The sequence below is a fragment of the Pseudorasbora parva genome, chromosome 14 (genome assembly GCF_024679245.1).
Source record: "Pseudorasbora parva isolate DD20220531a chromosome 14, ASM2467924v1, whole genome shotgun sequence".
Lineage (NCBI taxonomy): Eukaryota > Metazoa > Chordata > Actinopteri > Cypriniformes > Gobionidae > Pseudorasbora > Pseudorasbora parva.
The window spans coordinates 19,826,279-19,854,006 of record NC_090185.1 but is presented as its reverse complement, the minus strand read 5'-3'; the positions used below and the strand labels follow the sequence as shown (position 1 = coordinate 19,854,006).

Below are 27,728 nucleotides of genomic sequence, written 5' to 3'. Positions count from 1 at the left end.
TCCAGGATTCTGGTTCCAGGTTTCTAGTTTTTCTGGGTTGCTTCAGTTCCAGGACTAGATTCCATAAGTTCTAACTCCAGTTCCTGGTTCAAGTCCCAATAGTTTCCAGTTCCAAGATGCTGAAGGAACAAGCGGTTTCTCTGTTCTCTGTGAAAGCGAGAAACAAAGAAGTCCTGAAAGAAATTTGGGGAGATCACAACAGGATAAATGATCATAAGCTCAGCGCCCCCCATTTTTAAGATCTTAACTTCAGAATCTCTTCAGAGTTCCTCCAGATCTCCATGTACCAGACTGCTCAGATTTGCCCTGACTTCAGATTCTAAAGATCCTTCCGTCTGCGTGTTCCAGAGGATAAGGATGTTCCACATAGATGTTAGAACCTTCAACTTCAAGGCTCCTTCATCTGCGTGTTCCAGAATAACGACCTTCTCCGTGCTTCAGGGGTTAAATGGTCAAGTACTATATGTTCAAGACTGTGAAAAGGAATCCAACTCCTTTCATCTCACTGCAATGTGGCCCAGCTCAGCAAGTGGAAGATGTCGCAGGTCGGACTCAGCACGTCACTAGGAGGAAGGTAAATATCACCTCACCACACCTCTTCCCAAAGACCTTGGCATTAGTGTATATTGTCAGTATGGTTTTCTAATTTGCATTAGATTATTAGATTCAGTCAGTCAGTTATGTAAGGGATAATGTTATCCCTCCGCTTTGCGTCGGGGTCCTGATCACTCTGTCGGGGTTTATTCTGCGATAACAACCAGCTGGGTGTACATTATCCCGCTTATTACACGGCTATAGTCTCAAATAAATAATTATTAGACACAAAATATTGTCTTGAGATTAAATATTTTATTAGCTCTTACGCAAATCTTCCGCGAAGAAAAACAGTTCCAACCTGCTTTAAGCCTTTATCTATTGCTGAAGATTTGCCATATGCACGTGCTAAATGTTGAAAATGAATGCTGAAAGGGTTAGTTCACCCAAAAATGAAACCAAGCCTATGATTTACTCACCCTCAAGTTATCATAGGTGTATATGACACTCTGCTTTCAGACAAATACAATCAGTTATATTTAAAAAGTCCAGGCTAACGATAATGCAAGCAGTTGTTGTAGTTGAGTTGGAAGTCCATAAAAAATGCAGCTGTCCGTCAAATAACATGCTCCACACGGCTCCGATGGGTTAATAGAGCCTTCTGATTCGAATCGATGCGTTTGTGTAAGAAAAAGATCTATATTAAAAACATTATAAAGGAAACCTGCCTTGAAGTCTTCCATTGTAACCCATGGCTGTTTAAGCCACAAGATGGCGCCAGTGTTAAGCATAGAAGTAGTACCGGTTAAGATAACTCACAGTACCCAGATGAGCGGGTGTTATCTGGAAATAACATACCGCTGGAATGCGCGATTGACCAATCAGAATGAAGTATTTCACAGAGCTGTGTAATAAGTAAGGGATAATGTACATCCAGCAGGTTGTTATCGCAGAATAAACCCAGACAGAGTGATCAGGTCTTGCATCACAAGGGGTTTATTCTGCTTTAAACACCAGCTGGATGCACATTATCTGCTATAATGGATGCATTATTACACGGCTACTTGTCTCAAGTAAATTAGACTCAAAATATTGTCTTGAATTTAAACATTTTATTAGTTCTTACGAAAAGCTTCCGCGAAGAAAAACAGTTCCAGACTGCTTAAGCCTTTATGTATTGCTGAAGATTTGTTACATAGGCTATATGTTGAAAATGAATGATTGGGTTAATAGAGGCGCTTGTGTAAGAAAAATATCCATATTTAAAACTTTATAAAGTAAACCCTTAAAGTCTTCCATTGTAACCCATGGAGGTTAAGTGTTTAACAGACATAAGATGGCACCAGAGAATCAACGACAGCGTTAAGCATATAAGTAGTACCGGTCACGATAACTCGTAATACCCGGATGAGCGTTGTGTTATTCAATTTTGGAGGTTGTTTATCTGGGAATAACATACCGCTGAAATGTGCGATTGGCCAATTAGAATCAAATATTTCACAGAGCCGTGTAATAATAACAAATAATCTCTTGATTTATTTGTTTAAATTTAAATAAGGTTTACCTTATCACTTATCTTTCCACAAGATAACTGCCATATTAACATCTAACTCATTCTCTTGCATTTATCATTATTTTGCACTTTATCCATTCAGTAGCTGTTAGTTACTCGTCTATCATTTTATTAATACAATATTAATACTGAATATTAATATTTAAGACCATAAATCACTACACAAGTTGAATAACTCTTGGAGAAAAGATGAAAGGATCATAAACTAAACAAGTCTCAGCTTGATAATTTCTTCATAATTAAGGATCATTATATTGTACTTGTCATTACTTTTAATCCATCCCAAACCAACAGCCACCAATCACTACAAACCAGACACAACATTAGCTTATATATATATATATATATATATATATATATATATATATATATATATATATATATATATATATATATATATATATAAGAAGTAAATATACATTAATGAGCACATATATTTTTGAAAGAACTAAGTGTTTTTAGCTAAGAATAAACTAAAAAAGTTACACAGAGTAGCTTTAAAGGTGGGATAAGTCTTATTTCAAAACCATTTTAGAAAAAGGACACGGGCCTAGTGGAATAACAAACTTGTAGCCAATCAGCAGGTAAGGGGCGTGTCTACTATTGATGGTGAGAAGAGCGCTCGCGACTGGCTCTGTGCACGTCATTATTCAAAACACACGAGTCACACTTGACGGACAATAGCCAAGATTTAGCCTAATATATGCTGCTTGACCATGCTTGTGTTTCATGTTCACTTGTTTGTCCATTTGCGATCGTATTGTGTCTCACTTCAGTGATGATAAAGACTCGTTCATTTCTACACCGTATGGAGCACCTAAATCTCCTCACTGTGTGCTTCAAGCATCAGCTCAAACAATGTCTCCGACAAGTAAGATATTATACTCCTAATATATGTTTGCTTACTCTTTTCATGATCTATATAACCCTTGTCCAGTCATAATTGCAATAAAGGCCTTGCTGAAACATGCTTTTGTGTAAGAAAAAGATCCATATTTAAAAGGTGTTGAAAGTGCCTTCTCTAAGTTCAAGATGCATATGCTACATCTGACGAGTGTAACAGGTCGTGTAAGCTTTTGAACTGCAGAGGCACTTTCAACACTTTTTCCATAAACTAAAAAACAGAAGGCGATCGGTCGAGACTTTACTTTATAAAGTTTTAAATATGGATATTTTTCTTACTCATACGCATCACTTCACTCCTAAAAACTTTTATTAATCTCCCAGAGCCATGTGGAGCCCGTTATTTGAAGAACAGATGCATTTTTATGGACTTCAAAAACAGAGCAACAATCCCTGCCATTATAAAGCTTGGATTAGCCAGGGCTTTTTAAATATAACTCAACTTTTATTCATCTGAAAGAAGGTGACATTGAGGGTGAATACAGAATGAGGGTGAGTAAATCATGGGCTAATTTTCACATTTGGGTGAACTAACCTTTAATATTCATAAAAATGTACACACTCTTCAACCTCTTTCAAGGCTAGTTATCTGTTTTGATATGGTCGTGTCATCCAGTCACATATTATACCTTCCTTTATTATTGTGATATATCTTTATTAGTTTTAAAAATTGATGTCACAACTTGAGTTTTTTTAGTTTTTCAATTCTGAGATGTCCCAGACCATGTTAAGAGGTACGTCCTTCATTTTTTCTTGATAGATGCGGTCAAAACATTCACTCTGAGCCACGGTTAAAGAGTTCTTCCAGTCTCCAACTGTCCCTGTAATGGTAAGTTGAACATGTTAATATAACACATTCCACACCGCTGATGTGTCACTTATCACATTTAATAATTAACTTTTAAATAAGTAACTATTTCAAAAGTCTTCTGTCACTCCTTGAACAGAGATGTCACAGCACATTAATAATGAAGTGGTCCAACTGAATGTCCTCTGTGAAAGTGTTTAAAAATGCTTTTTGTGCTACTGTTTTGAGAACATTATTACAGACCAGATTGAATGTTACTAAAAGAAATTTGTTTATAATTTTAAGAAACTCTACCAGAATTGTAGCGTTTTTGTTACAGTAGAGTTAGACACTGCTTCAATTACCAACTCTTTATATTTCACTTTTATCTGACCTTTGCGCAAAAAAAGTCCTTTTGGAAGATTTGGGTCATCCTGAGAAAGGAATTCATAGTTGGCCAAAGGGTCTTTCTTCATGTGCTTGAATGTGGCTGTCTCCACCACTTTATCGATCGCTGCGTCTGACAGATTCTTCCCCACAAACTCACAGATTTTCACAACGACGGATCTGAGGTCCTGTGAAAAGGTTTGTTTGGTTAGTCTAAAGGTATCCATACACCAAAAGCCACCAAACACAACATTAGGCCGGAGGCACACTGCAAGCGTGGTGTGAGCGTGGCGTTTCTGTTGCGTGTCAGCCGCGAGGCGGCTGCGTGTGGCATTTTATCTGTCTTTGCACACCAGAAGAAAGCGTCTGATGCGGCGCTGCTGCTGCTATTAATGTACAGGGAAGCCCTATACTTAATGTTAAATATAAATATATCGCCTATTGATACAGCAAAGACAACGTCAGCAGTAGCCTTTTGACACATAGGCCTATCTATGGTATTGACGGCAAAATAGGCTACAGTCAGGGCCTTCACTAACGATCAACACGCCTCCACGCCATAACAACACACACACACACACACACACACACACACACACACACACACACACACACACGCGATCAACAAGCCCCATGCCGTCGCCATAACAACACACACACACACACGTTTGTTTTTGTGACATATGGGGACATTCCATAGGCGCAATGGTTTTTATACCGTACAAACCGTATTTTCTATCCCCCTACACTGCCCCTGCCCATCACAGGAAACATTCTGCATTTTTACTTTCTAAAAAAAACCTCATCCTGTATGATTTATAAGCATTTTGAAAAGTGGGGACATGGCCAATGTCCTCATATTTCACCCTCTCCTGTGTGTCATAACACACACACACACACACACACACACACATACAAAATACAATAATGCACTGTACGCAATACTACTACGAACTTTGCTTTCATAGTGTTCGTTGGGAAGGGGACAAGCAAAAAGTACACGCCAGACAAAAAGGCAATTTGACTATTTATTGATGATACTGCACTCACGTGTCGCCGTTTAGGCAAATGGTGAAAATAATCAAAATCAGCTGGCACAAATACTCTTAAACAAACAAAAATACGGACCAACAGAACATCCAAAGAAACAGAAAAAACACTGCTTGTTAGCTAACATTACCGGCTTGACATCAGGATCGATCATTCGCACGCATCCGCGGCGGCCATAGTTTATTTCACAGAATTCTCACAACCCGCGAAAAGTTCAGACGGCTGATGACATCAGCAGGGGGTAGCACACCGACACATCGCTGGGCCTCTGGGCCGTTCTATCTCTACACATTAAATTTTGATTGGCTAATGACCCACGTCAGTCAAAGCTATGGTCCAATGGAAAATAGCAGCTTCAATGGAAGGCAAGCTATTCTACTAGTGCTGGTCCTCGGAGCTGTGATGCGTTTAGATGATGACATATGGTAAATACACCAAAAATACATACATTCTTTCTGGAAATATAATTGTAACTCATATATATATATATATATATATATATATATATATATATATATATATATATATATATATATATATATATATATATATATATGATTTTGACAGGGCCAGCAGAGAAGGCCCTGCTGGCCCTGACGGCCCACCACTGTTAATACGTATTTGTGTCGAAATGACATATACACCGCATTTCCTATTCTATTTTGCCTGGAAACGCTTCCAACACGCTCGCGTGTCGCGTGAAAAATAGGCGTCTCTTCTATTTGAAGCATGCCGCGCATGTCACGCAGGCAGTGTGCTAGCTCTAACCGGTTAACATGGGAGCCGAAATAAAAACGGACACGGCACGCAGCCGAGACGCACACGGCACGCTTGCAGTGTGTCCCCGGCCTTAGAGAAGTGTAATAACTCTAGACGTAAAGATGAAAAGATCATAAACTGAACCAGTCTCACCTTGATCATTTCTTCATAACTCAGGATCAGGATATTGTATTTGTCCTTATTTGTGATCCATCCTTTAACATGGTCAAACCAACAGCCACCAATCACTACAAACCAGACACAACATTAGCGTCAAACCTTTAAGTCAATGCTGATTCTGATAGAAAGGTGTGAGAATACACAGTGCATCACAGTTTGTTTTGGGCCTGTATAGACACAGACCAGTCAGGGTGCCAATGCTGACCCCTATCCACCGCCGAAAGCACCAACAGTGTGCATCTGAGCATCAGAAATGAACCATGAAGCAATGGAAGAAGGTGAACTGGTCTGATGAACCACATTTTATTTTACATCAAGAGGATGGCCGAGTGCGTCACTTACCTGGGGAACACGAAGGATGGCAGAAGGAGGCACTATGGGAAGAAGGCAAGCCGGCGGAAGCAGTGTGATGCTTTGGGCAAAGTTCTGCTGGGAAACCTTGGGTCCTGCTATCCATGTGGATGTTACTTTGACACATACCACCTACCTAAGCATTGTTGCAGACCATGTTCACCCTTTCATGGAAACAGTATTCCCTGGTGGCTGTGGCCTCTTTTAGCAGGATAATAAGCTCTACAACAAAGCAAAAATGGTGCAGGAATGGTTTGTGGAGCACAACAGCAAGCTTGAGGTGTTGACCTCCAAATTCCCCAGATCTGGGGAATGTCTGATCCATGGAGGCCCCACCTCGCAACTTACAGGATTTAAAAGATCTGCTGCTAACATCTTGGAACCAGATACCACAGCACACATTCGGGGGTCTAACGGAGTCCAGGGTGGTTTTGGCACCACGAGGGACAAAGACAACAATTTTAGGAAGACTGTCATAATTAGTTATGCCTGATTGGTGTATGTTACATACTACATATAAATTCAATATATTTATGAAATTTTTTACATAAATAGTTTTAGCAAGTATCTGTTAGCAAAAATTATACTAGTTTGGGCTCTTACTGCATCCTGTGAAGAATTTTCCCAGCAGCTCGTCCATGCTCTCAGAAGAATCCAGGTTTTTCATGTAGTTGGAAAAATGGAAATATGACACCATGATGTCTTTAGGGTTTCTCATGACGTAGATGATCTGACAGCAAAGACAGACGTATTAAAACTGTGACGTCAAGACAGTTTACAGTAACGCTTTAGATTACAGCTCGGAAAGTACTGTGTCAGTAAAATCAACTATCAGTAATTATAGTGTAACTATAAAGTACGTATGTGTAGGTATAAGGGAACAATATGTAATATTTGGGGAATAAAGGGGGAACTACCAGGAAAATGTGTAAGTATTTAATTGGGGGGTAATTAGGTGTGTAGTTAAAGGTGCTTGTTATTCCAGGTAGTTACAAGGTAAGTGTGAATCTGTGGGCTGTAAATAAAAGTGGTGTTTGTAGATTATTTATTTTTCTGTGTTCATCTGAAGAAAGTTGTATATATCTCGGATGGCATTAGGGGTAAAAGACGAGTAAATGGTGAGGACATTTCTGGGTGTAGGCTACTGTATTTAATAGCTAGAGACATATGGGATTCCTGCTTAAGATTCACTGTGGCAAGAACAAAAAAGAGGAACAAGAGAAGGATAAAGCCAAGCAAGGGAAACGAATAAGAAGTGTTGTAAAAAATGTTGAAAGTCATTTTTCAAAAAAAAGTTTCCAAGTGATATCAGATTGTGTACGTATTTGTATTGTATTTACCCTATAACTACATGAAACAAGAGGGGAACAAACACCACTTTTATTTACAGCCCACAGATTCATAAACAATTTGTTAATTTTCCTGGTAGTTCTCCTTTTATTCCCCAAATAAATATGTACTTTATAGTTATACATTTGTTTTACTTACGCAGTACTTTCCGGGCTGTAATCTAAAGCGTCATCCAGTTAACTAATCGATTGATGAACGCATACACACTTTTCCTTTTCCCTGCAGCGCTTTGGGCATCAGCGGCTGGAGTAAATGGGAACAGAAGAGTCTTGAAGATGGATGCGTGTTGTAATCTATGTACTTTAAACGATACTCTAGCCACGGCACCTGTATGAATGTGTTTTGTTTGGCTTGGTCCGGGAAATCTTCCCCGTATATTAAAGTTATGATCCGTTGGGTCCATACTGTACCTAGAGAGGTGTAAAATTAAGCATAATACATTAAACATATCCTTTGATATTTACATGCAAAAAAAAAAAAAAAAAAGAAGAAGATGTAAGTAAAAGTAAAAGTTTGCTGGAGGTACTTTGTTCTGAAAAAGGTCACTTTTGGGCTTGTATTATTTATTATTATTATTATTATTATTATTATTATTATTATTATTATTATTATTATTATTATTATGCCTTCTCAGCATTTCACTTACCTGATTTTGGGAAGGTAACAACAAAGAGATCATCATCCCTTATTTCAAAATCCTGTAAACTGTCAATATACTCTGGAGTAACAACGCGATCCGTTTCCAAAGTTACGACAGTGCCTTTGTACGTGAACAGTTTGTCACTAAGCTTTTTGTATTCCTGCTGAGCCATAGTTCTTACTGAGCCATATCAACACTTGAGCATAAAATTGCAAAAAGACTGTAAATGACGAAGGGCACTTGATATACCCTACCTGTAGGGCCAGATTTCATTGAGCAAAAGGTCATATTTGCTGTTACTCAATAGTCAAATTATATTTTTGCAGAGTTCATACAAACTCTTGGATGCAGCTCAGTAATGAGTTCTTCCAGTCCTCAACTGTTCCTGTAACAGTAGGTTGAAAACCTTAATATAACATATTACACACTGCTGATAAGTCACTTATCACATGTATTAATGAACTTTTAAATAAGTAACTATTTCAAAAGTTTTCTGTCACTCCATAAACAGAGATGTCACATTAATAATGAAATGTTACAAGTGAATGTTCTCTGAACATCCTGAAAGGTTGGATTCTGAAATTCACTACGGCTTAAATATACCTGCAAATATCCTACAAAACCGATTCCAACAAAGTTTGGGGCACTGTACCTGCAGGTTTTACCAAGTTAAATTTAAGACATTTTATGACCTTTTTAAGACCAGTAGGAATGAAATTCAATACCTATATCGCGCAATAAAAAAAACATGCATAGGAAATGTAGAATCACTAAATTACTTGCAAAGCAAATTCATTTATTTAAATTGAACAAAGTATTAGTAATCTTATTCTTCATAGCTCAATCCCACTGGGATCAGCACACACACACATATACACACACACATATATATATATATATATATATATATATATATATATATATATATATACACGTTACATTTTTTAAAATCAAAATTAATTTTTCTTTTATTTTGTGGTAGTCAAAAATTTGCGAACATCATTTTTTTTTTTTCATAATTAGGATGCCACATGAACCATAACAATAGTCACACATGGTAATAATACAAACAAAATGCATGAATCTTGTTTGGATTTAAAAAAAAAAGGCTGGTCCAGTGGTGTGCAATCTATCTTTAATAACACGATTGCTTGGGGTGGGAAATATGACTAAAATCTTACAAGTAAACCACAGCAATAAGCAATTGCTTAATATAAGTAAAACGTTTTCAAGTAATTAAGTAATCAAGTAAACAGGTCAGTAATAAAATATATACTGTCAGAATAGGACAAATAAATACAACATAAAGATACCTACAAACAGTGCTTTAAGGGGGGGGGGGGGGGGTGAAACACTCAGTTTCAGTCAATCTTGAGTACCTATAGAGTAGTATTGCATCCTTCATATCTCCGAAAAGTCTTTAGTTTTATTATATTTATAAAAGAAATATGGGCTGTACCGAGTCTTTCCGGAAAAAACCGACTGCCTGGAGGCGTATCGTGTGGACGGAGCTAAAGAATGACGAGCGCGCAAAGCGGGTACGTCCTCAAGTGTGGAGAAGCCCATAGCTATCGATCTCAGCTAATAGATATATGATCCAGAATCATTCGGAGGCTGAAATAAATTGAACAGGAGAAACAGCAACAGCAGGACGTCCGTCTCCGTGGTATGCACTGTATTTAGTGGCCTGTCAACATTTGTGTGTGTTTACTCGCAGTTTATGAGGACATGATTCGGTTTATGGACTATTGTATGCGACTAAACCTTAGCAGTAGCAAGCAAAACGGTTTTGCACGTCAGACTAGTGTAACATTATACATAGAACAACAATGGAGTAACCGTTAGCGCATTTGAATGACGAAGTACGCGATCGTGTCGTTTACTGATGTTTACTCACGCGACGATAGCCAACAGCACAGACATTGAAGCAGTTTTACTTACCGGCTGCTTCCAAAGCAGGACCGAACCTTTATCTCTGGGACCGCTCCGTCAAAAACACACTTCTTTGGTATGATTTGGTAAAGTCCTGACAGCAGTGAACGCTGGAGATCCACTTTGTGACGCGACTGAAGCGATGCTTTGAAGCTTCCCGTCATTTCTGCGTTCAAACCGGTTCAAATGCATTGCTGCCTTCCCGGAATGCTGTGCTGAAGTGTTGAAGTCGCTTGGTGTCACCCATAGGAATAAAGTGGAGCGCGGCGCGGACTATAACGACGACTGGATCTCTATAACGACGACCTGAGCGAGAGTTTATGGGCGTGCATTTCCTCTCTCGCTCTAGTCACACGCGCGCACCCTACCGGGAGAAGAGCCCGTCCGGCCCATACAAGGACCTTCCGCTCTATTAATGTCAAGCCGAGCCATACTCGGAAAAAAACTCCCCGAAGCTTGTGAGAAACTGGAAGGAGTATTTTTGACACAGAAATACTCCATCAAATGTCCAACATTAGTTTTTGACTAGAATTTTCCAATGGATCATCGGGTAATTTGGGTTTCTTGAGGATGATGTAATTGTCTCCCAAATTGGGTCAGAAAATAACATTTGAGCGGCCTGTTTGAGTTTAAATGCAGTTTTCAATAAATTGCCTACTCTCTATCTTTTGTCTCTTGCTCCTGTTTCTTCTTTTGGCATTTTGAAGCAGCACTTACAATAATTTTTTGTAATCTCAATGTTGTTCACATAGACAGTAAAAGAAATGGACCGAGCGATCCCATTGACGTCAACGGCTAAATAATGAAGTCAACCTAGGGGCACTCACTTCCTGATGGCTGAGTGAACTGCGCAGGCTCAGACGGAGCTTGAGGACGTAGATGTGACGTGAGCCTCCTGTCTGACAGCTGTAGGTCTTCTAGTAGATGTGGAAAGTGAAAGCTGAATCACGTTGTTTAAATTACGTTGTTTCTCCCGTTGCTTTTGGCTCACTATGGGCTTCTCCCCATTCTTCCCCCTTGACTTTATCAGACTTTATGTCTCCACGTCCCCCCGACAGTCTCATAGACAGTAAAAGATTGCCTGCGAGCGTCTCCTCAGGTCTATACGGTAATTTCTCAACTGTGTGACAGAGTCGCGTTGGTTATGACGCAATCGTTAGCCTATTTTTACAAAAACAGCTTCTGCGGGGCGATAGTGTAAGATACAAGGTAATGGAGCCTTTTATGCATTGTCGTGTTTCTTTAGAAATAAACAATGGACAAATGGAGTCTTTAAACGTCTCAGATGTAAAGTTATTCACTGTCAAAGTGACTCAAAAATGAATGGGAGTCAATGGGATGCTAACAGCAGGTGATGGCTTGGTTAGCAATGGCAGCCCCTAGGGGTGGAACGCTTTCCGAGCGCTAGTTTAATCCTTTGGTTGTTCATCACAGCACCAAATACTTAACACTTAAAGACTTAATAGGCTATTTATTTTCAAACTTAAACATTTGTATGCTTTAATCTGGACTAAAACATTCCCTAATAATTAGAACTGTTCTGATTATTTGTTATTGCTCAGTAAAACTTTGAGACATACGACTTCATTAGTTAACATGTTAATTCATTATTACCAAACTGACAATGAAAAATACTTATAAAGAATTAATCATTCTATGTTAATTTCTTAGTTACTGTTTATAATGACATTAAAATCAAAATCAAAATAACTTTTTTAATGGACCAAAGATAAAACTAACAATGATCAGTATTTCTTAACTAACATTACCAAAACATTATACTTTCTGTACCAAATGTAGCTATTGCTCAATCTTAGTTAATGCATTAAATAATGAGACCTTATTGTAATTTGTTAGCCTACCTGTTGTTTTTTTATAGCCTAATTCTTTTGCAATTTAATCTGTTTGAAATTTGTACTTTTACAGCTCTGAAAAATATCAAGAGACCACATAACATTAATTTCTCAAGAGTGGTCTCTTAATTTTTTCCCCAGAGCTGTATATATTTTTGGTGCACTATTGTATTTAAACATTCAGTTATTTTTGTTCTTAAAAAAAGAGTTCTTAAAGCTGTTATGCTATGGCAACACTTTTTTTTGCAACTTATTTCAATATCGTGATAATACCGTATATCGTGATAAAACTTCAGCAATTAATCGCAACATGAAAAATTGATATCGGCACATGCCTACTCATAATATTTATTGTTGCATCTATAAACATCCTCCTTCCACAAATGAGATTCCTGGATTAAAGCAATGTCCACCTTTCTTCGATGCAGTAAATCTAAAAAAAAAAATTTTTATGGGGGCCATTTAAACCATTTACATTACAACTTAGTATATTGAATTTAGTCATAAGTATCCAGCAGAAAAGTGAGTTGCACAAATGAGACAAAGTAAAACCACTGCAAGTGAATTATCTCGAGTCTACCTTTAACCCATCCCTCATCCCTAGAAAAAAAACCCTTTAACCTAAAGAAAACCCACCCTATAGAACTATTACAGACTGGGGTAAGAACAAACCCCAGGCTGTCGACCTCCCCTGTCATTGTCAGTGACAGCAACATGACAGGCTGTACAACATTATTACACCGCAGTTAGCCCTATTGTAAGAGGACAGAATAACTTTGAATTTGAAATTGAAACAGTAATGAAGTAGGGTAAAAGAAAAAAAAAGATTTCTAGTCTCTGTAAAGAGGAAGTAGACATAATTACGTCATGTGTATTGAAACCTGTATTTTAGTGATGTCTTGTCTCCTAGCTTCCAAGAGAGAGAGAGAAAAGAGACTGCCAGTAGACAAACATCACATACACATGACTGCACCCGTCCATCGCAGTAACACCATTGTGAAGTTTGCAGACGATACCACAGTGGTGGGTCTCATCTCTGGGGGAAATGAGTCCGCCTATAGAGAAGAAGTGGAACAACTGTTGAATTGGTGCACGGCCAACAACCTTCTTAACACTGCAAAGACGAAAGAACTCATAATAGACTACAGGAGAAAGAAGACGGAGATTACACCATTGATCATTAGCGGGGACAGTTTGGAGAGGGTGGCAGACCTCCGCTTTCTGGGAGTCCACTTACAGGAAAGCCTATCCTGGAGTGTGAATACCTCTGAGCTACTGAAAAGGCCAATCAGAGACTGTACTATCTCAGTATACTCAGGAGGAATAACATCATACAGAGACTGCTGGTGTCCTTTTATCGAGCATCTATTGAAAGCATGCTTACTTATTGTATATGCATTTGGTATACCATCTGTACAGTGGCTCGGAGGAATGCACTCCTGAAGGTCATCAACAACACTCAAAAGATTGTGGGCTTCCCTCTCCCCGCAAAAGAAGACATACACAGATAGCACTGTCTCTAAAAAGCGCAGAACATCATAAAAGACACTTTACACCCTGGGCACTCCCTGTTTGAAATGCTGCCTAATAACTGCAATAACCATTGTAAATACTCCCAAAAAATAATGTGCAAAGTGTTATGTTATGTATAATGTAATGACTGTGTGTGTATGACTCTGTGGGTTTGTTTATAGTGCTGTCTTTATTCTTATTTTCTTATTAATTTTAACATTCATTTTTTTCTTTTATTTATTTATTTTATATATAGAATCAATGAATGAGGCACTAACCAGAAGAACTTTTAATTTCATTGTACATGCGACAATGACAATAAAGATCTATCTATCTTATATATTCGATCCTCTACGTCTCCTGCTGCTTCCAGCTTCTTCGTCGTGGCTAAGAAAGATGGCGGTCTTCGACCCTGCATCGATTATTGAGCTCTGAACAAGATAACCAAGAAGTTTTGTTATCCTCTTCCCCTCGTTCCAGCTGCCCTTGAGCACCTGCGTGGAGCCTCCATGTTCTCTAAGTTAGACTTGAGCAGTGCTTATAACCTAATTCATATCAGATAAGGAGACGAATGGAAGACGGCTTTCATTACCCCCTCGGAGCACTACGAATATCTCGTCATGCCCTATGGCCTGGTCAATTCACCGTCCATCTTCCAGAACTTTATGTATGAGGTGTTACGATATTTCCTCCACCAATTCGTCCTCATCTACATTGACCCTGCCAAGCCCGGTGGGCTCTGTTCTTCACTCGATTCAACTTCCACATCTCCTATCGTCCAGGCTTCAAGAATATATGCGGCGATGCACTATCCTGACTCTATGCTCCCTCTGATAGAGTCGAAGCTTCTGAGCCCGTCCTTCCTTTCAGTGTCTTCCTCAATTCCATTTAGTGGGATCTGGACAGTCAGTTGCCTGAGGCCTCCCGTCTCGAACCCGCTCCCCCGGGGTGCTCCGCTGACTGACGTTATGTTCCTAAAACTATCTGCAATAAACTTCTGGAATCGGTTCACTCTTTTGTGGGTACTGGCTACCCGTGGACCATCCAAACTCTCTCGCTTGTTCAACATCAGTTCTGGTGGCCTGGCATGACAAGAGATGTAACATGGTTCATTCCGTGGATGCCAACTCTGTACCATACCCAAGGTTCCTCACCATCTACCATCTGGCAAGCTCCTTCCTCTTCTGATCCCACATCGACCTTGGTCCCATTTGGGGGTGGACTTCATCACCGACCTTCCCCTCTCTGACGGTAATATGTGCATCCTCATCGTAGTTGACCGATTCTCCAAGGCATGTAAATTGATTCCACTAAAAGGACTTCCCACCGTGATGGAGACGGCCGAAGCACTGTTCACTCAGGTTTTCCGAAACTTCGGCATCCCTGAAGAAATTGTCGATCGCTGGCCCCAGTTAATCTTCCACGTGTGGAACACGTTCTTCAACCTCCTGGGGGTCACTGTCAGCCTGACTTCCGGATATCATCCCCCAAGCCAACGGACAGACGGAGAGAAAGGTACAGGAGATCAACCCGTCCTTCGGACCTATTGCCAGCGCCACCAGAACTCCTGGAACCAGTTCATTGCCTGGGCAAAATATGCACAAAACTCCCTCTGTCAAACCACCACCGGTCTCATGCCCTTCCAATGAATCCTCGGTTTTCAACCCCCTCTGTTCCCCTGGTCCGGCGAAACTTCTGATGTCCCGTCCGTTAATCACTGGTTCCGGGAAAGCTAGAGGGTCTGGGAGGAGGCTCACCACCATCTCCAGTGGGCAGTTCAAAGACTGGGGGCAACTCGTTTGGCTCTCCACCCAGGACATCTGTCTGTGACTGCCCTGCAAGAAACGGAGCCCTTCGCTACATCGGTCCCTTTCAGGTTGAAAGACAGGTTACCCCCGTCACGTATAAACTTGTGTTACCCCCCCACTACTGAATTCATCCTGTGTTCCATGTGTCACTCCTCAAGCCTCACTACCCTCCTGTTTGTGCTCCCTCCACAGAGTCTGGCCAGGACGACCTGCCCCCCGAACCGCCTGTCGAAGCTGGCTCCATCTACTCCGTTTGTGAAATCCTGGTGTCACAGATCTGCCAGACTCACTCACATCCTGCACACAGCGATCACAATAACCAGAGTACTAATCACCCGCATCTGCATCTCGTCACCTCATCACCGCTCAACATAAAGCACCAGCACTTACCCTCAGTCAGCGTCTCACCTTGAACTAGGAAAGTTCTCCAGTTCTCTTACCAGTTCTCCAGCGTTATACAAATTCATACAAATTCTTCAATTAGACCTATTTACAAGTTACACAACTTAAAATAACAATAACATATCATACTTATAAGAATGATATATGATTAGAATTTACTTAAAACCCTTATTTTTTTTTAAGTAAAAAAAAACTTTTTTTTCTTAAAAACTATTTCTATTGTTCATGATACACAATGTTTAAAAAAAGGATTTGGGTATGAAAATTGCAATCCATTGAAATAAATACAAAAATCTAGGCAACACGTTCATCTTCACGGAATTAATGCATCCGGCCAAAGAGAGGGGAAGAGGTGACCAACAAAACTCAAAAAGATCTAGGCACTACATGTAGTTATTACTCCTAAGTATTTAAAACTATGAAGAGCAACTTTAAACATTTAAGCACCAATTGGTAAATCGGAAATTGGGAATTTTATAAGGTATATATAATATATATAGATAGACACATAGACAGACAGACAGAAGTATAGATAGACAGAGAGAAGGATGGACAGACAGACATAAGTGTAGATAGACAGACAGACAGAAGTATAGATAGACAGACGGACATACAGAGGTATAGACAGACAGAAAGACAGAAGGATAGACAGACATAAGTGTAGATAGACAGATGGACAGACAGACAGAAGTATAGATAGACAGACGGACACACAGAAGTATAGATAGACAGACAGACAGAAGGATAGACAGAAAGACAAACAGACAGTTATAATTCTTTTCGGTCAAAATAAATGTATTCAGAGATATGTGAACATTAATATTACATACATATTATATATTTAATAGGATAGCTTTGTAAGTTCCTTCATAATATTCTGAACAATGATTACACAAACACATAATGACTTTCAAGGTTTTATGTTTTTGTAATAGCTATAGCCATTTAATTTTGACATTTACGTTCACCAATACTTTAATACAAATGTCTTATTATTATTTTTTAAATTTTCAACATAAAAACTTAAATATGATTATATTTTTTAAATACCAAATTGGCTGAAAATTACATACTGTAGTGTAAATTCACATCAGAATTATATATAAAAAAGGCCTGGCTAATCCAAGCTTCATAATGGCAGTTGTAGCTGTTTTTAAAGTCCATAAAAATGCATCGGTCCGTTAAATATTCATTTAATATCCGTTAAATTTGGCTCCGGGGGGTTAATAAAGACCTTGCTGAAACGTTGCTTTTGTGTAAGAATCGGCCGAGACTTTACTTTATAAAGTTTTAAATATGGATATTTTTCTTTTACAAATGCATCACTTCTAGGGCTGTTTCGAATGCCATTTTTTGAGCTTCGAAGCTTAGGTGGCAATCAATATCGAATATTCGAAGCTTCGGTGGGTGGGGCTAAATATATAATAATAGTGTCTGCATTTGTATCATTTTTCACGACTTCACGTTTCACTCTTCGGCATCGTAAATGTGTTGCGGCAGACCCAGTGGAGTGCAGTGTTGCATTTGGTGCAATATGATCAGGTGGCACACATTCTTTAAATATTAATAAACATTTAATAATCTTTTAAATAGAACAGTTTCCGGTACGCATTACACGGGCAGGTTTATGCTCCGAAAACGGACAGTGCACAAGTGATACAAAACACAAAGTCTGTTGAGAGCAAGAACTTTAATAAGGTATTAATAACGAACCTTTCTTTAAAACAAATGAATCCCAAAACAGAAATTAAATTAGTAACACACAGTGATTTCAATGAACTGTAATAAATAAAGAACACGGTAGCATGCTTATAAACAGTTGAATAAGAATAAATGAATTGTTTTTAAAATGACACAAAATGTAATATCTATTACAATTAGTTTTATTCTATATAAGGGATTTATTTTGTCTTATTCTGACTTTTTGTTAATTTAAATCTTTAAAATGCGCGATGCTTTTATTGAAAGCATGTTGCTGTGTTTTTTTTAATTTATTATTATTATTTCAAGCATGAGTGAGAATGAGTCCGCGACGGAAGTCACGTGTTGAAAAAAAAAAAAACGAATATTCGAATCTCAAAACTGAAAATCGAATGCCACCTCACCGAACGAATATTCGATTATTCTAGTACAGCCCTAATCACTTCACTCCCAAAGGCATTTATTAACCTCCCAGAGCCACGTGGAGCCCGTTATTCAGACAAAAACAGCTACAACTGCCATTATAAAGCTTGGATTAGCCAGGGCTTTTTAATATAACTCAACTTTTATTCCTCTGAAAGAAGAATGTCATATACAGGATGACTTGAGGGTGAGTAAATCATGGGCTAATTTTCATTTTTATGTGAACTAACCCTTAAATATTCATAATACACACTCTTCAAGGCTAGTTATCTGTTTTAATATGGTTGTGGCATCCAGTCACATATTATACCTTCCTTTTATTATTTTGATAGTGTCATATCTTTATTAGTTTAAAACTGATGTCACAACTTGAGTTTTCAGCCACGCAATTCTGAGATGTCCCAGACCATGTTAAGAGGTACGTCCTTCATTTTTTCTTGGTAGACGCGGTCAAAACATTCACTCTGAGCCACGGTTAAATAGTTCTTCCAGTCTCCAACTGTTCCTGTAATGGTAAGTTGAAAACATTATTATAACACATTCCACACCGCTGATGTGTCACTTATCACATTTAATAATTAACTTTTAAATAAGTAACTATTTCAAAATCTTTTGTCACAACACATTAATAATGAAATGGTCCAACTGAATGTTCTTTGAACATCCTTTTTTAAGTGTTTAAAAAGGTTTTTGTGCTTCTGTTTTGAGAACATCATTAAAGACCAGATTGAATGAATGTTCTATTATCGTTACTGAAAGAAAGTTTGTTCATAATTTTAAGAAACTCCACCAGATTTTTTGCATTTTTTGTTAAGTTTTGAGCTAGACACTGCTTCAATTACCAACTCTTGATATTTCACTTTTATCTGACCTTTGCGCAAAAAAAATCCTTTTGGATGATTTGGGTCATCCTGAGAAAGGAATTCATAGTTGGCCAAAGGGTCTTTCTTCATGTGCTTGAATGTGGCTGTCTCCACCACTTTATCGATCGCTGAGTCTGACAGATTCTTCCCCACAAACTCACAGATTTTCACAACGACGGATCTGAGGTCCTGTGAAAAGGTTTGTACATTTCATTGGTCAGTCTACAGATATAGATATACAGTACATAAACCAGCATGCGCCAAACGCAACATTAGAGAAGTGGAATAACTCTAGAAGTAAAGATGAAAGGATCATAAACTGAACCAGCCTCACCTTGATCATTTCTTCATAATTCAGGATCAGGATATTGTATTTGTCTTTATTTGTAATCCATCCTTTAACATGGTCAAACCAACAGCCACCAATCACTACAAACCAGACACAGCATTAGCGTCAAACCTTTAAGTCAATGCTGATTCCGATAGAAATGTTTGAGAATACACAGTGCATCACAGTTTGTTATGGGCCTGTATAGCCGCAGACAAGTCAGGGTGCCAATGCTGACCCCTATCCACCGCCGAAAGCACCAACAGTCGGTACGTGAGCATCAGAACTGAACCATGAACCAATGGAAGAAGGTGAACTGGTCTGATGAATCACATTTTATTTTACATCAATTGTATCACTTACCTGAGGAACACATGGCAGCAGGATGCACTATGGGAAAAAGGCAAGCCGGAGGAGGCAGTGTGATGCTTTGGGCAATGTTCTGCTGGGAAACCTTGTGACCTGCCGTCCGTGTGGATGTTACGTTGACACGTACCACCTACCTAAGCATTGTTGCAGACCATGTACACCCTTTCATGGAACCAGTATTTCCAGGTTGCTGTGGCCTCTGTCAGCGGGATAATGCACCCTGCCATAAACCAAAAATGGTTTGGGAACGGTTTGAGGAAAACAAAAGCAAGTTTGAGGTGTTGACTTAGCCTCCAAATTCCCCAGATCTGTGAAATGTCTTATCCATGGAGGCCGCACCTCGCAACTTGCAGGACATAATGGAACTGCTGCTAACATCTTGGAGCCAGATACCACAGCAGACATTCGGGGGTCTAGTGGAGTCCATGCCTTAATGGGTCAGGACTGTTTTAGCAGCGCAAGGGGAACCAAAACAATAATTTTAGGAAGGATAATGTTATGCCTGATTGGTGTATGTTGCATAGTATATTTAAATTAAATATATTTATGACATTTTTCATTAATAGTTTTAGCAAGTATCTGTTATGCAAAATTTATACTAGTTTGGGCTCTTACTGCATCCTGCGAAGAATTTTCCCAGCAGCTCGTCCATGCTCTCAGAAGAATCCACGGTTTTTAGGTAGTTGGAAAAATGGAAATATGAAACCATGATGTCTTTAGGGTTTCTCATGACGTAGATGATCTGACAGCAAAGACAGACGTATTAAAACTGTGTGACGTCAAGACAGTTTACAGTAACGCTTTAGATTACAGCTCGGAAAGTACTGCGTCAGTAAAGCGAACTTTCAGTAATAATAGTGTAACTATAAAGTACGTACGTGTAGGTATAAGGGAATAATATATAATATTTGGGGAATAAAAGGGGGAACTACCAGGAGCATTAACAAATTATTTATACTGTTAGAATTTATTAATTAAGGGATAATCAGATGTGTAGAGGGTAAGTGTGAATCTGCGGCTGTAAATTAAAGTGGTGTTTGTTCCCCTCTTGTTTCTTGTAGTTACAGGGGAAATACAATAAAAACACGTACACAATCTGATATCACTCGGAAACTTTCAAAACAGATTTACGAAACTTCTTTTTTTATTTTATTTTTTTAAATAAACTCTTCATTTCAAATACTAATATCCAGTTAGTATACGTGACAGAAAAAAGCACGTTTTGTCCTTTTTGTTTCTCTTGCTTGGCTTCTCCTCCTCTTGTGCCCCTTCTTCATTTTCATTATTTTCACTTAAGGAATCCCATATCTTTTGCTATTCTGTATTAATATATTAATAAAATATGAAAGATCATTATTTTCCATAATGTAATGATAAAAATTAAACTTTCATATATTTTAGATTCATTGCACACCAACTGAAATATTTTAGGTATTTTATTGTTTTAATACTGATGATTTTGGCATACAGCTCATGAAAACCCCTCAAAATCTAAAAAAAAATTGCATATTTCATCTGACCAATAAAAGAAAGTGTTTTTAATACAAAAAAAGTCAAATTTCAAATAACTATGTTCTAGCCTAGAAATCTAGACGCACCCTAGCGGCAGCAAATTTAATCTGCCCGCAAGTGTCGTCTAGGAACTCTCAATACCCTTCTGAGCTGTATTCCTCACAATCTGGACGGGCCAATCACATTGTGTATAGAGTCGGCGGGCGTGGCCATAATGACGACGGCCGAATTACGCTTGCGTGCTTCTAGTAAACACAGAAACTGGCAAATGGCGGCAGTCTTTCGAATCAGCTTTGACTGTGATTGTGGAAGACTTGGAGTTAAGCTTTTCTCTGAGAAAAGAACAATGAACACATCTTCCCTTTTTAAGAATGACTTCAGTGCCGTTCTGAGTTTAGCCGACCGGATACGGTGAATGTTTAATCTATCAACAAGCTCTGCTTCACCTTCGTTGCTCTGGTTGGTGTAGCGCTATCCTATCGCGTGCAGAGGGAGTTTGAAAGACAACCGTTTATCCCGCCCCTCGGATTGAGCTGTCAATGCTGAGTTTCAAGACCAAACATCTTGATGTGGGTCTGGCTTGTCAGGCTAATTATGTTCAGTTATGCACTCAATACTTGGTCGGGAATCCTTTTGCAGAAATGACTGCTTCAATGCGGCGTGGCATGGAGGCAATCAGCCTGTGGCACTGCTGAGGTGTTATGGAGGCCCAGGATGCTTCGATAGCGGCCTTAAGCTCATCCAGAGTGTTGGGTCTTGCGTCTCTCAACTTTCTCTTCACAATATCCCACAGATTCTCTATGGGGTTCAGATCAGGAGAGTTGGCAGGCCAATTGAGCACAGTAATACCATAAAGCTTTTCAGCAGATGGAAGCATGAAGTGCTCCAAAATCTCCTGATATCAAGGGCAGGGTCAATGCAGCTAGCTAAAACACAGTGGACCAACACCAGCAGCTGACATGGCACCCCAGACCATCACTGACTGTGGGTTCTTGACACTAGACTTCAGGCATTTTGGCATTTCCTTCTCTCCAGTCTTCCTCCAGACTCTGGCACCTTGATTTCATGATTGCATGACTTTGACATGCAAAATATGCTTTTATCCGAAAAAGTACTTTGGACCACTGAGCAACAGTCCAGTGCTGCTTCTCTGTAGCCCAAAAGTGGCTTGACCTGGGGAATGCGGCACCTGTAGCCCATTTCCTGCACACGCCTGTGCACGGTGGCTCTGGATGTTTCTACTCCAGACTCAGTCCACTGCTTCCGCAGGTCCCCCAAGGTCTGGAATCGGTCCTTCTCCACAATCTTCCTCAGGGTCCGGTCACCTCTTCTCGTTGTGCAGCGTTTGTTGCCACACTTTTTCCTTCCCACAGACTTCCCACTGAGGTGCCTTGATACAGCACTCTGGGAACAGCCTATTTGTTCAAAAATTTCTTTCTGTATCTTACCCTCTCGCTTGAGGGTGTCAATGATGGCCTTCTGGACAGCAGTTTGAGTAATGAACCAGGCTGGGAGTTTTTAAAAGCCTCAGGAATCTTTTGCAGGTGTTTAGAGTTAATTAGTTGATTTAGATGATTAGGTTAATAGCTCCTTTAGAGAACCTTTTGATGATATGTTAATTTTTTGAGACAGGAATTTTGGGTTTTCATGAGCTGTATGCCAAAATCATCAGTATTAAAACAATAAAAGACCTGAAATATTTCAGTTGGTGTGCAATGAATCTAAAATACATGAAAGTTAAATGTTTATCATTACATTATGAAAAATAATGAACTTGATAATGAATATGCTATTTTTTTTTTGAGAAGGACCTGTATTATCTTATTGTGTTGTATACTGTTGTAAGCATTAATAATAAAAAAAAACATACAAAAAAACCCCCGAAGGCATCAGACATCCGTGTGACTAGAGTTTCTCGGAGCGCTCCTGTCACGCTTCCAGTTACATCAAGCTTGAACCTTATACTGTCTATGCCATGACACTGTCTATGCCTGTCAACACTCTCATGCAGGTGACTGTGGGTCAGAAGTGATAGTCTACAGTTAAACATGTTTTAAAGTATTGGTATTTTTCTTACAAACATTATCGTTTCACTTCAGAAGACACTGATTCATCCATTGGGGTCATATGGATTACAGTAGTTATTGCTGTAGGCTATGTGCTGTTTGATGCTTCATCTTTTAGAAACCCAAATGAGTTTTCATAAGCAGAGATTATTTATTTTTCTGTGTTCATCTGAAGAAAGAAAGTATACATCTCGGATGGAAGGTAAAAGACGAGTAAATGGTGAGGACATTTCTGGGTGTAGGCTACTGTATTTAATAGCTAGAGACATATGGGATTCCTGCTTAAGATTCACTGTGGCAAGAACAAAAAAGAGGAACAAGAGAAGGATAAAGTCAAGCAAGGGAAACGAATAAGAAGTGTTGTAAAAAAAAAAAAAAAAAAAAAAAAAAACACTTTTAACACTGTAAAACACTGTAACAATATAGATAATTAACCCTTAATTAAAATTATTTGCAGTATAAATAATTTTCCTGGTAGTTCCCGTTTTATTTCCCAAATACAGGTACTTTATAGTTACTATAATTACCGAAAGTTACGGTGTAAATTAGTTTTACTTACGCAGTACTTTCCAGGCTGTAATCTAAAGTGTTAACTAATCGATTAATGAACGCATACACACTTTTCCTTTTCCTTGCAGCGCTTTGGGCATCAGTGGCTGGAGTAAATGGGAAGAGAAGAGTCTTGGAGATGGACGCATGTTGTAATCTTTGTCCTTTAAACGATACTCTAGCCACGGCATCTGCTCGTATGTGCTTTGTTTGGCTTGGTCCGGGAAATCTTCATCGTATATTAAAGTTATGATCCGTTGGGTCCATACCGTACCTAGAGAGGTGTAAAAATCAAGCATAGTACATTAAACAAATCCTTTGATATTTACATGCAAAAAAAAAAAAAAAAAAAGGACCAAAGTAAAAGTTTGCTGGGGGTACTTTTTTCACAAATCACTTTTCGGCTTTTTTAAAATCATCATCTTTATTATTATTATTATTATTATTATTATTATTATTATTATTATTATTATTATTATTATTATTATGCCTTCTCAGCATTTCACTTACCTGATTTCGGGAAGGTAACAATAAAGAGATCATCATCCCTTGTTTTGAAATCCTGTAAACTGTCAATATACTCTGGAGTAACATCATGAAGCATACTTAAAGATAAGACAGTGCCTTTGTACGTGAACAGTTTGTCACTAAGCTTTTTGTATTCCTGCTGAGCCATAGTTCTTACTGAGCCAAATCAACACTAGCAGGTTAAATTGACCAAAAGACCGTAAATGACGAAGGGCACTTGATATACCCTACCTGTGCAGGGCCAGATTTCATTGAGCAAAAGGTCATCCTTGCTGTTACTCAATAGTCAAATTATTAATTATTTTTGTGGAGTTCATGACCAACCTTTGGACATGTGCTTTAACCTACTAAATCTTTATCAGTCTTTGTATATTTTTATATAGGAATTTCAATGGTAAGGTTGCATGACAATAATTAGCCTATGCATCCACAAATTATGGTTGTATTTGGTCCATATTTTTATACATTCAATGTTCTGTGGTTCTCAACATTTTTGACTACAAGGTAAAATATTGTCAGCATTTCTTATGTAAGTCTGAAAGCTTCTTGTTTTCACACTTTATGAATGGTAATTGGAAGAATCAATATATTAATTAATAATTCATCAAATTTGAGCCACTGTTTGATATAGTGACAGAAAAATCATCAATAAAAGGGCCATAAACAGGCGCAGAAGGTAATGTTATATGTGCTTTATCTTTTTATCCATTTAAATGGGATAATTTTAGCCTAAATTAAGCCACTGATAAATAACACAATTCAAAGTCATGGAATAGTTATGTAAGATGAGGGCAGTTTTAGAGAGTTTACCTCTAACTAGGACTATGTCAGGTTAACCCTATTATAAAAAATCTTGTTTGCAGCTTGGTTAAAGTGTTCTTCCAGTTCTCAACTGTACAAATTGTGAATAAAAAAGGGCTGCATTCATTTACAAATCTCATAAACTTATATTTTATTCACAGTAGAATATAGATAACATATCAAGTGTAAAAAATGTTAGACATTTTAAAATGTCATGCCAAATATTGGCTCATTTTGGATTTCATGAGAGCTACACATTCCAAAAAAAGTTGGGACAGAATAAGAGGCCGGAAAAGTTAAATGCACATATAAGGAACAGCTGGAGGACCAATTTGCAACTTATTAGGTCAATTGGCAACATTATTGGGTATGAAAAGAGCCTCTCAGAGTGGCAGTATCTCTCAAAAGTCAAGATGGGCAGAGGATCACCAATTCCCCCAATGCTGTGGTGAAAAATAGTGGAGCAATATCAGAAAGGAGTTTCTAAGAGAAAAATTGCTAAGAGTTTGAAGTTATAATCATCTACAGTGCATATTATCATCCAAAGATTCAGAGAATCTGGAACAATCTCTGTGCGTAAGGGTCATGGCGGAAAACCATATTGGATACCTGTGATCTTCATGCCCTTAGACGGCATAGCATCACATATAAGAATGCCACTGAAATGGAAATCACAACCTGGGCTCAGGAATACTTCCAGAAAACATTATCCGTGAACACAATCCACCGTGCCAATCGCTGTTGCCGGCTAAAACTCTATAGGTCAAAAAAGAAGCCATATCTAAACATGAAGCGTAGGCATTTTCTTTGGACCAAAGCTCGTTTAAAATCGACTGTGGTAAAGTGGAAGACTGTTCGGTGGTCAGATGAATCTTTTTGGGCCGCCATGTCATCCGGACTAAAGAGGACAACCCAAGTTGTTATCAGCGCTCAGTTCAGAAGCCTGCATCTCTGATGGTATAGGGCTGCATGAGTGTGTGTGGCATGAGCAGCTTACACATCTGGAAAGGCATTAATGCTGAAATGTATATCCAAGTTTTAGAACAATATATGCTCCCATCCAGACGTCATCTCTTTCAGGGAAGACCTTGCATTTTCCAACATGACAATGCCAGACCACATACTGCATCAATTACAACATCATGGCTGCGTAGAAGAAGGATTTGGGTACTGGAATGGCCAGCCTGTAGTCCAGATCTTTCACCCTTAGAAAACATTTCCCGCATCATAAAGAGGAAGATGCGACAAAGAAGACCTAAGACAGTTGAGCAACTAGAAGCCTGTATTAGACAAGAATCGGACAACATTCATATTCCTAAGCTTAAGCAACTTGTCTCCTCAGTCCCCAGACGTATGCAGAGTGTTATAAAAAGAGGGGATGCCACATAGTGGTAAACATGGCCTTGTCCCGACTTTTTTGAGATGTGTTGATGCCATGAAATTTAAAATCAAGTTATTTTCCCCTTAAAATTATAAATTTTCTCAGTTTAAACATTTGATGTCATATATGTTGTATTCTGAATAAAATTTTGAAATTTGAAACTTCCACATCATTGCATTCTATTTTTATTTGAAATTTGTACAGTCCCACCTTTTTTTGGAATTGGGTTTGTAATTCAATTCATAATCAAAGCCTTAATCAATATTTATCTCCCTATATTATTATAATGATTCTTTCAATTATGATTTTACTAAATTAATAGAACCACCAATTTTTTGTTCTTCCTTCGTGTTTTCTAAAGTTTGTGTTTGGTCTCCGAGTGGTGACTGAGGGTCTGGCCCAGGGATGTGTGATGTGTCGCTAAACACTTGCCTTAAGTTGTGTTTGGACTTTTTGAGGTATCGCACAGCCCTAAACGGACAGGAGTGCAGGAACAGTGTTTGCTCACTTAGCCCAGAGATGAAATATGGATTTGTCTTTCATGTTAGGATATGCTATTGTTTTTGGAGCTATCCCTTCTGGGGTTATGTTTATGAAATGCTTTAATAGCAAGCTCTCTCAGATTGTTCCAAATCTCAATGTAATAGATACATATGTTGGTAAATTATGCCTTACCATCAAGGCAAAAAATAGGAGTATTCGTGCTTTGTTCTAGAATGAGGTTGCCATCTTTTATTGGAACAGACATGTAGGTGAAATTAACTCGGCTAGAGTGTGGGTTCTGCCTCAAAAAATATTTTTGTACAATAAGATCAAAGAAGTCTCTTTATCTCTTATAAAATGATACATCGGTGCTTTCCCACAAAATGTTTTCTACAACGATTTATTTATGATGATTTTGATGTAAATTGCTTCTTTTGTGGTCTCCAAACTGAAAATTTGTCTCATTCGTTTTGGTATTGTAAACATACTAAGAATCTGTGGAAAAACATTTGGAGTATTTTTTGCAATACAATTCCTGAAGTTTCATTGAAATATGAAAATATTATTCTGGGTTATATACATTTTGAAAGAGAACAATCAGATGTTTTTTATTTATTCAATCTTATTTTGTTTCTCGCCAAATATTTTATACATAAATGTAAATTTTGTAAGTGTAAGCCTTTCTTTAACCTTTTTCTGGAAA

General features: G+C 38.4%; 2 protein-coding genes and 1 long non-coding RNA gene across 5 annotated transcripts in view; 1 reads left to right on the top strand and 2 right to left on the bottom strand.

Moving 5' to 3' along the window:
• LOC137040281 (uncharacterized) overlaps window positions 1–27,728 on the top strand; it is a 31,320-nt gene continuing 3,592 nt past the window's right edge. Inside the window, exons 1-3 of one of the 2 annotated variants that reach the window (XR_010897877.1) lie at window positions 1–574; window positions 3,771–3,839; window positions 13,210–15,798. This is a non-coding gene — a long non-coding RNA (uncharacterized lncRNA). Of the gene's footprint in view, window positions 575–3,770; window positions 3,840–13,209; window positions 15,799–27,728 lie in introns of those variants that run through there. The other variant, XR_010897878.1, reaches the window with a different exon arrangement.
• Window positions 3,448–8,927, bottom strand: LOC137040279 (amine sulfotransferase-like). Of its 2 annotated transcripts, XM_067415756.1 has the most exons (7): window positions 8,521–8,927; window positions 8,202–8,284; window positions 8,082–8,117; window positions 7,128–7,254; window positions 6,147–6,241; window positions 4,192–4,372; window positions 3,448–3,831 (listed from the first exon to the last, which is right to left on the bottom strand). In XM_067415756.1, the coding sequence occupies exons 1-7, from the start codon at window positions 8,684–8,686 to the stop codon at window positions 3,704–3,706; spliced, it is 816 nt and encodes a 271-aa protein (XP_067271857.1). In that variant the 5' UTR covers window positions 8,687–8,927; the 3' UTR covers window positions 3,448–3,703. The 2 variants fall into 2 exon arrangements, with proteins under 2 accessions (XP_067271857.1, XP_067271856.1); XM_067415755.1 differs by having other exon boundaries at window positions 3,449–3,831; window positions 8,082–8,284; window positions 8,521–8,923.
• Window positions 17,343–24,565, bottom strand: LOC137040278 (amine sulfotransferase-like). The gene is made up of 6 exons (XM_067415754.1): window positions 24,343–24,565; window positions 23,904–24,106; window positions 20,321–20,447; window positions 19,343–19,437; window positions 19,017–19,197; window positions 17,343–18,650 (listed from the first exon to the last, which is right to left on the bottom strand). Exons 1-6 carry the CDS (start codon window positions 24,506–24,508, stop codon window positions 18,523–18,525), a joined length of 900 nt encoding a protein of 299 aa, XP_067271855.1. The 5' UTR covers window positions 24,509–24,565; the 3' UTR covers window positions 17,343–18,522.

Coding starts and splice junctions, on each gene's coding strand:
- LOC137040279 (XM_067415755.1), bottom strand. CDS start 8,686: ATGGCTCAGCAGGAATACAAAAAGCTTAGTGACAAACTGTTCACGTAC. Junction 7,255..8,081: donor CGCTGCAGGGAAAAGGAAAA/GTGTGTATGCGT, acceptor CTTTGCTGTCAG/ATCATCTACGTCATGAGAAA. Junction 6,242..7,127: donor AAAATTCTTCACAGGATGCA/GTAAGAGCCCAA, acceptor TCTGGTTTGTAG/TGATTGGTGGCTGTTGGTTT.
- LOC137040278 (XM_067415754.1), bottom strand. CDS start 24,508: ATGGCTCAGCAGGAATACAAAAAGCTTAGTGACAAACTGTTCACGTAC. Junction 19,438..20,320: donor AAAATTCTTCGCAGGATGCA/GTAAGAGCCCAA, acceptor TCTGGTTTGTAG/TGATTGGTGGCTGTTGGTTT. Junction 19,198..19,342: donor ATTATGAAGAAATGATCAAG/GTGAGGCTGGTT, acceptor ACCTTTTCACAG/GACCTCAGATCCGTCGTTGT.